Source organism: Momordica charantia, assembly GCF_013281855.1.
Source record: "Momordica charantia cultivar OHB3-1 chromosome 7 unlocalized genomic scaffold, Mcharantia_2.0 BLBB01000007.1, whole genome shotgun sequence".
Taxonomy (NCBI): domain Eukaryota; kingdom Viridiplantae; phylum Streptophyta; class Magnoliopsida; order Cucurbitales; family Cucurbitaceae; genus Momordica; species Momordica charantia.
The window spans coordinates 14,184,200-14,196,358 of NW_028275165.1; the positions used below are offsets into that span (position 1 = coordinate 14,184,200).

The 12,159-nt window shown below is 32.9% G+C and overlaps 1 protein-coding gene across 2 annotated transcripts; it reads right to left on the reverse strand.

Moving 5' to 3' along the window:
- Positions 1-8,103: 8,103 nt before the first annotated feature.
- LOC111024996 (putative plastid-lipid-associated protein 11, chloroplastic) lies at positions 8,104-11,875 on the reverse strand. 2 transcript variants are annotated; one of them, XM_022302836.2, is made up of 3 exons: positions 11,254-11,868; positions 10,249-10,314; positions 8,132-8,445 (listed from the first exon to the last, which is right to left on the reverse strand). In XM_022302836.2, exons 1-3 carry the CDS (start codon positions 11,718-11,720, stop codon positions 8,346-8,348), a joined length of 633 nt encoding a protein of 210 aa, XP_022158528.1. In that variant the 5' UTR covers positions 11,721-11,868; the 3' UTR covers positions 8,132-8,345. The 2 variants fall into 2 exon arrangements, with proteins under 2 accessions (XP_022158529.1, XP_022158528.1); XM_022302837.2 differs by lacking the exon at positions 10,249-10,314 and having other exon boundaries at positions 8,104-8,445; positions 11,254-11,875.
- Between the last annotated feature and the right edge of the window lie 284 nt (positions 11,876-12,159).

Genomic DNA, 12,159 nt, shown 5'->3' on the forward strand with positions numbered 1-12,159 from the left:
ATGTATTTCAACGAGAACATCAGACAAACCTAATTCAGCTCTACATAAGATAATCAAAATACGGTTGAGCAATCGATATGATATATTTGCTTTGAATAAAAAATATGTTCTCTTCATGAATTTTTATAAGTTTCATAAACACCGGAAACTTTCCATTCAAATGAATTTTGATCATTTAAAAAAAAGAATTATAAATAAATTTTAAAAATCGCTAAAAAAAACCATGAAAAAATAGCAAATGGAGATTAAGTAGTGTTCTTTTTTAGAATTTATTAAATTTTTTTAAATACATGAAATTTATCACAAACGTCGAACGATAATGGAGATCGGAGAATAAACATTCTATTTTCTAATATTCTTGAGATGAGGTCCAAAATAATTTTCCATATGTTTTAAATGGAATTTAGGTCCCCATAATTACTGATTTATGTCTCATTTCTAAAATGGTGATTTATAATTCTGGAATATTTAAATAAAAAATAAAACTATTTTTTGTCGACCCTAATTGATTTAATAAATTAGATAATAAAAACAAAATATTGGCAACCACACACCAATGATTCCCCAACTCAATTTTGATTTACTTGAACAATTTTTCTTTAATTTCTCTTAATTGAGTGACAAATCACATCCTCAAAATGATTGATGGTCACTTCAATTTCTTTTAATTTAAAAACACCATTAAAATAGGACGTGGACTTCTCCCACCACGTTGCTACACCCCAAGTTCTTAAAATTAAAATATTTTTATATATAAAAATCAAATTTTGATCTCTCAGAAAATTTCTAGCTCCCCCTGGTAATAGCAAACCCAATAACCATAGTACTCAAAATTAAAAAAAAATATATATATATACACTATAAAGAATATATGCCCATAATCACTTTTTAAAGTGGAATTTGATTTAAATCAGATCTTTTAAAATTAATTTAATATTAACGGTTGTTTAGTAATTTACTTTTGAAAATATTAATAAAATTCCCAACAAAATTTGACCATGATTTAAAATTGATGTTGAATAGTAAAAGGCAGAGAAAAAACATCATTAGGAATACTTTAGAAAAAAGAAAAAGGCAAATAGATTTTTAGGTTGAAAATCTATTGTCCATCTCGTTTAGTTACTTGCAAAATTGATAAAACACTTGAAAGTTGAACTCATACTTGTTTAGTGGGTTTTATGAAGTGAATATATTGATTAAGTTAAAATATTTATTCAAAAATGATTTTGAAGAGAATCCAATATGTTTTCTATATAATAGTATACTCCAAATAGTTACGAAAATGATTTCTATACATATAGAAAAACGTTATTGATGAAACTTCCATCAAGAGAAAAGGAATAATGAAATTTTGCGAAAGAATTTGAGAATTGTAATAAGAATAGAGTGATGAGCTAAGTTAGAAGGAGTGTAGTGAGTGGCAGACAAAATTGAACAAAGCATCTTATTCTAAGACGAGAATGTTATCTGTGACGACACGTATAAACCATAATTCATTATTTGAGTTTAGACGATTAATGAGAAGTAGACACGTGCTATCATATTTGAGAAAATACATATTGAGTTGGACACAACTAAATAAATTTTAAGATTCTAGTAATTTAGTCGCCTAGAATATCATCATGATGTTTCATGGGAGAGAATTAATTTTTCATCCTACAAATATCACATGATGTTTCATGTGAGAGAATTAATTTTTCATCCTACAAGAGAATTAATTTTTAAGAAACTAAAAAATTAATGATAATTTTTGTGTGTGTGTTGTACTTTAATACATGTTTATAAATTCTAAGATTCTTAGGGTTTGTCTTTCTTTTTACAAATTAATGATAATAGTTCTCTTGTTCCTTTGTTTTCCAAGTTGACCTAGCTCCTAATAATCTTTTTTCTTCCCTCCCCATTAAAACAAGCTCTAGGTAATCTTCTTCATTTACCCCCTCTTATTTCCTATAAATCTATTTAGGTAAATCACTAATCTCGATAGTTTCTTTAGTTATTATTACCTACCTCTTTATTAGACGTATAGTCTAACAGCCTTCTTTTAGATTATTTAATACTCAGTTTAAATTCTTCTTAAGATCACGTTAATAACCCTAACCCTAGTATGATCTTCATCACAGGCAAGAAGTATCCACATATCACACACGACGCCAAAAACCCAAAAACAAAAGTAGTGGGAAATAACCAATCTCATCACTTTTCCAGCAAAATTCATCGAACGTAGCAAGTGAATGACAACATCTAGAAGCCATGTGCAAGAGAAGGAATAGTCAATACACATGATAATGACTCTCAACTAGTCGAAAGTAAGAGATACATCATCATCATCCCAAATATTCGAACAATTATCTTAGCCCGAAATAGACGCCAAATTCGAACCCGAGCAAGAATTCATCAAGGAAGATTTTAATTTGGCTTAGGTGAGTGAATGTGTACAAAATGAGGGGACCAAATGAAAAGTTCATAAAAAATTGATGAGAGAGAGAGAGAGAGAGGAGAGTAGGTGAAGTAGACGCAATTGTTTCCCAAAAGAAAAACATATTGCCATTACCAACTTCTCTTTTCTCTCTACTTTTCTTAAAAAAAATTGAAGTGTTTGTTAAGGACACTTTCACCACCACACATTCCACATCTTTTCCTTCAGTTCATCAAATCTAAGAATCTCTCTATCAGTGTGTAGTGTCCTCTTCCATTTCTGACCGTCCACGTGTCCCTCACATGTCCTCCATCCACGTGTCTCTCACATGCAATCTTGCTTTTTTGCCTTTCAATTATATAATAATAGCCGACAAGACATGCCTTTGGCTGTATCTTGGTTCCTTCCCATCCAAACCTACTCACACTCTTATCACTCTTATTCCCTAACTCTCATTTTAATGGTTCTAATTTTTCCTTACCCAAAATTCGCAAAATGCTTTTAACTTTAGTTTAGTCCATAAAGTATTTGAGAGTCGTGTCTAGTTAGTTTTGTTTACCTCGAAGAAAAAATTCTTAAGCTTTCAAACTTGTGCCTTTGGTGTTTAGGATGTGAATTCGACATCTTAAATTTAAAAATGTTAAGCTTAATGCTTAGGAAGTCCAAAGGGCCCATAGAGAAACTCTAAGAGGGAGTGGATTCGAGGGGAGTAGGTTTAGAGATGTATAAGAGGGAGTGTACAAAGGGCCTTAAAGTACGCTCAAATTCGAAAGGGCCCAAATTCGAAACTCTAAGAGGGAGTGTACAAAGGTTCAACAATACTCTAAAAGCAGACAACATACGCCCTCAAAGTCTTGAGGGCGTATGTCCACTCCCTCAAGACTTTGGACTTTGGTTTCACCCAAAAGGTCCAAAGCAGACAACATCATATCTTGATACACTCCCTCAAAGTCTTGAGGGCGTATGTCCAAAGCAGACAACATCATATCATTGTGGACAATGATACCTTTGTACACCTAATTATCTCCACAATGATATGATATTGTCTGCTTTGGACATACGCCCTCAAGACTTTGCCTTTGGTTTCACCCAAAAGGTCTCATATCAATGGAGATGTATAATTGTCCTCATCTATATACCATGAATTATTCTCTTCCCTAACCAATGTGAGACTTTGTTTGCACACCTTGCAATCCCATATAGGTATCTGGGGTGCAGGTTCGATATCTTAAATTTAGAAATGTAAACTTCGAGGGTTTAACTGGAGGATTTGAAAAGCCTAAGTTAAGATTACTATGCAAATTGGTGAGTCTAAGGGAAGTAGGGTCAAAGCGTTGTTGAGAGCTTTTGTGGTATGGATTCGATATTTTTTTGTCCTAGTAAAGTGTTTAGAAAGTGATATTTTTGTCCTAGTAAAGTGTTTAGAAAGTTTTAGTTCATAAAAACTAAATTTGAGGAGCGTAGCTTTAGGGCAGTGTAGAAATTCACAATTTTGTTCAATAAATACTCTAAACTTCTCAAATTTACAAAATAAACATAAATTCGACATCTTCAACTAAGCTTGCTTAAACAAAATGCTCAATTCTGGTAGGGTAGGATTTGTGAGAAGTAAAAAGAGAAAGAGAAAAAATAGAGATTGAAAGTGATAAAATAGAAATAGAGCATTGAGAGGGACATTTAGGATGGAATTATTACCTAAGTTAGAGGGGCACATACCCGACTTAGGGATGGAGTAGTTTGACAGCAAATGATTCAAAGCCATATGGGGAGATATATGGTCCCATCACTCTCAATTTTTAATTATTAAAAAACTTGTTCCACACTTCTTTTTTCCACCTCAAATTCTTTGCCATGTGTTACCCTAAACCTATGAGCCCCCACCCCATAAACTCAGGCCCTTTCTTGGAATTTACACCCCACCATCACTACCACTGCCAAAATGCTCAAAAATCATTGGAGGTGACTTGTCGCAATTTGGAATAACACAAATGTATGGTGTCAAGTTTTAACATAGACGACGAGAAAAAGGTCGTAGAGATTTGATTTCACCGGTCTATCTTTCATTATTCTCTTTCATCATTTTGTAGACAATAATACTAATTTTTCTAACTATACCTCCCCAATACATTAGGTTCAATCTCTAATTCAATTATTCCAATATTCCTATCTAAAATTAAAAATTAGATATTGATTAAGAACAAATTCTTCATGTGACTCGTAGGATTTTGCAGGTCTCCCGACTCAATCAAGCCTTTTGTAGGATTATCAAGATCTAGCATAAATTATCCTCTACTGAAAGCTAGAATGTAAGCCTTAAAATTACCCGGTAGAAACAAAAGCATTAAAGATATAGTAATTCAAACAATCATGAATGAGAAATAACTAAGAAATCAAAAACCAAGTAATTGTAGAGACAAACAAGATCCATCAAACTTCAAGAAAATGCGATCGACTCAACATGACATGGAAAAATTAAAATCTTTAAGAATAAAAAGGAAACTAAAAGTCCAAAGCGAGCATAGCTTAGTAGTAATTGACATATATCTCCAACTAAGAGGTTGTGAGTTTGATTTTCCGTCCCCATACATTATACTAAAAAAGAAAAAAAAGAAGAAACTAAACGAAGTAGGGAGGAGGAAGAATCTGAAGCGTCTTCGATCACTTTTGTCTTCATTTATTCCCTTCGTCTTCAACTCTTCTTAGCTTCCTAACGGATCCCTTTTGAATGGAGAGAATAATAAGTGTCTTCATAATGGGTCACTCCTGGATGTAACTAGATTATGAATTAGTTTATATTAATTTATTTTCAAATTTATTTAATTCCTTATTTATTTTTTCCAATCTGTTAAACCTCTGCTAGAGATATAAAAAAGATATAAAAGTCACCTAAAATAATAATTACGTAACTAACAAAATTAAAAGATTGAAATAAATGCCAAAAGTAAGTATAACTCAGTAGTAATTGACATATATCTCTAACAAATTAGAGGTTGTGAATTCGATCCACAACTCCACATGTTATACTCAAAAGAGAGAGAGAGATTAAAATAAATAGCATAATCGCAAACCATCTACCACGTTGTGTTCGTGATTGTCGACATAGGAAGATTATTTACTCTCAAAGGATCACGAGAAGAGGATACCCCCTTCCCCAAAAAAAAAAAAATGCTTAGTTCAGAAATGACTAAGACAATTAATTTTTCTATGATGGAGAAGCTAACCAAATAATTGTTTAGAAAATTTTTGAGTCTAAAGTCAAAATGAAACTTTTGAAACCATAGACACATAATACGTACCTCAATCCATACCATAGACACATATCTCAAAATTAAAGGCATGATTGACACTTGTCACCTGTATCCATACGTACCTCAACTCACCACCACATCATATTTCCATATCTATTTTAAAACAAAAACAATAAAAACTGACAAAATGGTTGTTTCGAAATAATTTTCAATGCTAACCATTTTGGTCTTAAAAGTTCTAAAGAAAAAATATATATAAATAAATTTAATCCTTACTATTATTTTGTCACGTGATATTCGTGAGACAAAACACGCATCAACTAATTTATATAACTCAAATATATGCTTGCATCATCATGTTAATACATACTCTCAAAACTAATTTATCCATTTGTTAAAAATAAAAGCAACTAGTATAGACTAGAACGATTCTTTTCCTAAGAGTTTAAAATTAAGGGACAAAGATAGAATAAACCTAAATACATTTTGGAAGTTTATGAATAAATAATAATTCATTGAACATCAACATCTAATATTTTAAAAATATATACATAAAGAAAACCATGTTTTAAAAGCATGATAAAAGGAAAAAAAAAATTGTAGAAATTTCATAGAATATGTGTGTCAAATGGGGCCATGTCATCACATGTAAATCTCACACACCTACTAGTGGGCCTTCACTGAGATTTGGGCAAGAATCATGGGTACACTCTCAGATTTTATTATTATTATTTTTTATTTTATTTTATCCTCTTGTGTTAGGGCAGCTGGAGAATTCCCCAACAACCTACGACCCACCCTTGTAATTTCCGACAGCTTTGGTTAAATTGTTCTGTTGGAACTTAAACCATCCACTCATTGATTCTTCGCAATATTTTGGGTTGGGTTGGATCGGATCGGACCGGATTGAAATTTTTTGTGAATATAGACTTGTTAAAATACAAATTTTATCTCAATACTTTGAATATCGTTCCTATTTGAATTTGCAAACTTAAAAATTATAATTTTGTCGTTGGTAGATTTTAGATTGAATTTTTCTTTGGTCTCTATATTGTTAATATTAAGTTGATGAAAACGTTACCATTGTACTATATCTGATGACGTTTGGATGAAATGACATGAATTAATAATGAAGTGAACCAATTATAAGTGAATGGACAAATATAATTAGAACTGGATAAGATTTGAGATGAGCTAACTGTTCGAGTAGGTTAAAATTAAGATTAAATTGTAACCGTTGATACGCGCATTTTCATTTAATTTCATAATATCTTACTACTGAATCATATTAACTCATCTAAATTTTATCCAATAAAGTGTGACATGTTAACATTTTGTTGGAAAAAAAACTAAATATAAATATAATTCAAAATTTCCGAACACAATTGAAACTCTGTATAGTTAAGAAAATGTTCCTTAATTTACATAATAGAAGATTAAACTGGAAATTGGTTGACAGTGATCATAACAATCACTTTTAACTTAAAAATTATTGATTAATAGTAAATAAAATATTTAAGTTCTATTTTAGTTTTGTATTTTCAATATTTTTCTATTTTGATCTATATTCAAACGTCCATTTAATTTTAAAAAGTAGTTGTTTTTGTCACTTTATTTTCCTCGTATTCATCTTATTTGTTATCACAATCTCAACACAACAGTAGATTATTATCCTAGTTTTGTTTTAATTTTTTTAATTTTTTTTTATCAATGTATGTTAGGATTTTGCAGTATAAAAATGAAAATGAATATTATGAAAATTCAAAAGACTAAAAATAGGACCAAAGTGTACGTTTCAAAAGCATAATAACCAAAATAGGCAAAAGCTAAACAGTACGAAAAAAGAATTTAAAGGCAATTCTTCCTTTCAAACTTAATCTTAAAAATGGTTAATTTTACCTTTAAAATTTTGATTTGTCTCAATTAGTCCTTCCTTACAAAGAAATGTTAAATTTTATTAACAGAAAAATGATATTTCGTTAGTGGTTAAAAGAAGCAATTGGTCCTTATACTTTCACTAAAGTAACTATTTAATCCCTAAATGTTAGTCTATAACAATTTAGTCCCTCTACTTTTATTAAAGTAACCATTTAGCCCTTCGAACTTTAATTTGTAACTATTTAGTCATTGAAGTTTAAAAATTGTAACAATTTAGTCTCTGTGGTAAAATATTATTAAAATTAAGTGTTAAATTTTATCATATAACAATTTAATCTTTCTAATTTATAAACATATTTGTTCCTGCGTTAATTTATTGATTTACTCTTTAACAAAAAAAAAATCACAATAAGAACTAAATTGTTACGAAATTTAAATTACAATGACCAAATTGTTACATATCAAAGTTCGGGAATTAAATTATTACCAATTTGAGAGTACATTGACTAAATCATTATAAACTAAAGTTCAATGACTAAATCGTTACTTTAACGAAGTATAGAGACTAGAAGTGGTTTTTACAAAGCTATTATTCTATCAATACATCCTTAAGAACAAGAAAAAACAATCTTGAAAATAGAGTTATTCAAACATGTTTCTAATGATATATATACTTCTTAAAACAGTGAGTGAAGCATGCATACAGTCCAAGATATTTACTCAGATTAATTTGGATTACTGACACTACTACAATCAATTGTATCATGTTTCTACAGTAGCATTGACAACCAGTGATTCACGTTTCATTCTTTCCACGTGTAGGGAGCACGCTCGACGATCAAATAGTCACCTCGGATATCTTTCACAACTCGAATCTCATCATCAAGGTATACTGATTCAAACCTATTGAAAAAGGAGAGAAAATGCCACGGTTTATGCTCACGATTGAATAAGTAATATCTAAAAAAGAGAATCGAGAAATTACTATGGTTCACCTAGTAGTCATTAGAGTCGACGAAAATAGTAAAAGACTGAGAAGGAATGAGTTCAAGATAGCTACTATCTATGATCTTAGTATCCTGTGAGTTTCTTTGGCAACCAAATAACGTAAAGGTAACACGGTTGTCTTATCAAATTAGTTGAGTGAACATAAGCAACAAATTACTGCACAATTGGGCAATCAATATTAGGATGACGAGTTTCTCCATATTTCTACAATAGAATGATATTGTCGACTTTAGGACTAAGTTCACAACATAGAAAGGCTGAACCATATTTACATCCCTACTGACCAGAATGGTAGAAAAGTGAGAACGTAAGATTTTGCCCCTCCTGATGAAAAACTTTGGTTTTGGCTCTGCTCTTATCCTGTTCATACTAGGATTGGGAATAAATCAAGAATTCAATTCCTGAGGTTTAACATAGACCTTAATTAATATAGTTGGACCTACCATTCTGTAGATTTGGGAGCCTATAAAACCTGTGAAGTATGAAAAAAAACTTGAATTTCATGACGAGGGCCGGGTGAGGGTCACCCCAATGAACTACAACAACGCCTTCCAATCATCATACAAAATCATGAGGTCGTAATTACAAAAGAATTTTTTGTGGTTCAAACCCACAAGATAAACAATAATGATTCATAGGCTCATAGCATAGAATATAATGTGTTGTGCAATTTGGATCGTTTTCTTTTCTTTCCACTACTCATTTTCTCTAGATTTCTCTTAAAGTGAAAAACGTAGAACTGCTGTTAGATAGCTCCTCCAACAAGGCCTTTGTAACTTTGGGCTTCAAATGATGGCTCAAGAAGATATCTAAAATCCTATCAACCAGCAATATTCTCACAACACTCAACCATAAGGTTAAGGCCGGGTAGAATTCCTAATTTCCCTCCCACTCCATAATTTTTTGTATTCTCATCATATTTTCTTCGCAAGACTCATAAACTTAAACTCGTTGCACCATTCAAATTTGTTTTATTTTACAGATTTTCAGCACCCTTCTCTTCTCCTCTCGTTTGTGGTTTTTTTCAACCATAAAACATAATCATCATAGCTAGCAAAAAATCTGTTGTTCCTCAGGCTCAGACTATTCAACAGGCTTGGTAGACACTCTAGTAAAAGAGTTGGGACTGAGATTGACGAAACATAATCTTCTCTTTTTCCCAGACACGGGACACAAATATAGAGTCTCATTGGCTAGAAGTGAGAAAGTATAATTAGAAGTTTGTCTCCATTGGTATAAAGTCTTTTAGATTTAATGAATGGTTTCTGTCTCTTATCAAAAAACAAAAAAAAAAAGTCTTTTAGATGAAATCAAACAAAAAAAGGTTAAGCATGCTTAACTCTAAAGTGCATAACAGCCTATTGACCTAACAATCTAACATTTCCTTAAACCTCTCAATGAAGAAGATTCGAAAGGATCTCGATTCCAGCTTGGGTGGATCCCCCCCCCCCCCCCCCCCCCCCCCCCTCTTAGACTCCTAATACTCTCTCCAACCTATTTGTCCCCAGATCGATATCCTTTCACCTCACCCATCACAGACATTTCAAAAGTTAGATGACAAAATGGCCAATGATATTGGAGAAATCTCGCAGTAAAATTTTGAACTAAAAGCGTAGGCTTAAGTAGTAATAATGAAACAATACATTCTGAGATGCAACGATACCTCCCCCACGAAGTCATAAAAGAAAATGAACTCACCAACCCTGTCCAAATGGTGGCAAAGGAACCTCCCAGTTTTTTCCTCGCAAAATGGCACTCGTAAATCTAAAACAAGCAGCGAACACAACATCATCATCTACTATAATATTAATAAACATTAAAAAGTCTTGAATAATTACACAGAAATTCTACAGATAATAAATATTAGAAAAGAAAAAGTGTCTAAACATTTTACTTTAGATTGAGGCATGTCTCTGTGTTTCAAAAAAGCTGCATCACATGCCTATAGAGTAAAGGAAACGGCTCCAACCATTAAGAATAAGAAAGAAATGGGGGTTTTTAAGGAGTGTTGGCTGAGGAAGGAACAACCTTGAATTCTGAATTTTGTAAGACTCTGTTGAGTGCTTAAAGGAGAGTTGGGGAAGCTCTCTAACCCTGGTTTGGTGCACTATTTCAATAAATAAACCTGGGTCTTATTAGCTTCATATCAAAAGTGTGTGTTCCAAGTTTAAGACACTTTTACGAAGTTTCACAAATTCCTGCCAACATTATAAATGTTGACTAAGAATCTTTTTAGGTTCGCAAGAGTTCAAATCAGACAACACCATGATAAATAGATACTTGTGTTTTTGTGACTAGTAGACAGTTGCCTTACTCTAGTACATTTAACTCTCAAGGTAACTTGAAAGATATTAAATCTTAAATAGATATAGCCATCGTGATTCTCTCTAAGCACCCAAGCGCCCTTATCGACCGCTACCCAAAGGGTGGTCATTGGAATAAATAGTCAAGCAAAAGCAACAGATGAAGATATAATATGGGTAAAAAGGATCAAAGTACCCCCGTTTCGAACGAGGCATCCCTTTGAATTGTCTAAAATGAAGTTATGTCACATTTCCACTCTCAAAACACAGCAATCATCTCTCCCACAAATCTGAAATTCCTTGTACAGCTTTTGGAATCTACTCTATATCCCAATTTGATTACTCCAGAAGACAACCATCGAATAAATCAAACTGTGAATGCAGTAAAACGAATACGCACCTAAAATCCACTCTCTGAGACGAAGCAATTTCTATGGTAGATCGAACGAAGAAAACCCCATCTGGAGGAAAAGTGATCACATTATTGAGACTCCTTTTCTCGACATCAATGACCTGCAAAACGTCGCCGGCTTGAGTACCGAACAAGTGAGCCTTCTCGACGATGAACAGCTGCTCCTTCTCAGTGGTCCAGAGAAGCCGCCATGTCGCAGACAGCGAATCGTCCGTAGTGACTGAATTACGGGCCAGAGAAGCCAATGCGTCGACTGATTTGACGATTAGGGCAAGTTTCTGAGGGTTTCTCTGGGTCTTGAGGCCTCTTTCTTGGTCGGATATGAGGGTGAGGAGTTCGCGTTTGGCGGACTGGGACTGGATGGACGTGGAAGAGCAAGAGATTTTTGGGAGATGCGATGTAATGGAATGTGGGGAATTGAAGGGAAGCGATGGAAGGGAGAAGGATTTGGCCATAGATGAAGGTGGGATTGTGGAAGGGAGATGAAGATAGTTCCAACTTCCATGGCTTCGATTTTTGTGAACCAGAGATTTTTGCAGGTTTCGAATTGAAAGGTGGGAGAAAATCAGATAAAGAACAAAGATATTTAGGACATTTTCTAACGCTAACCTAATTTTTGATGTGCTAATCAGATAGTAAGTCCAGTTTAGCGGATTGGTTTGGCTCGATTTTTGGAGGCAAAGTCGAAGTCAAACCGATTAAAAATAGCAGAATAATTAAAAAAAATTGAGCTGAATCCATAAAAAATCGAAGTCAAACCATGCCAAACTGATAAACAGTTGATTTATCGGTTTGGTTTGGCGGTTAACCGATTGGTGCGGCTCAAGCTTGTTTTCCCGCCTTCATTGGAATTCGAACTTTCACCGTCCGCCGACTAGCTTGTCATCGTTGATT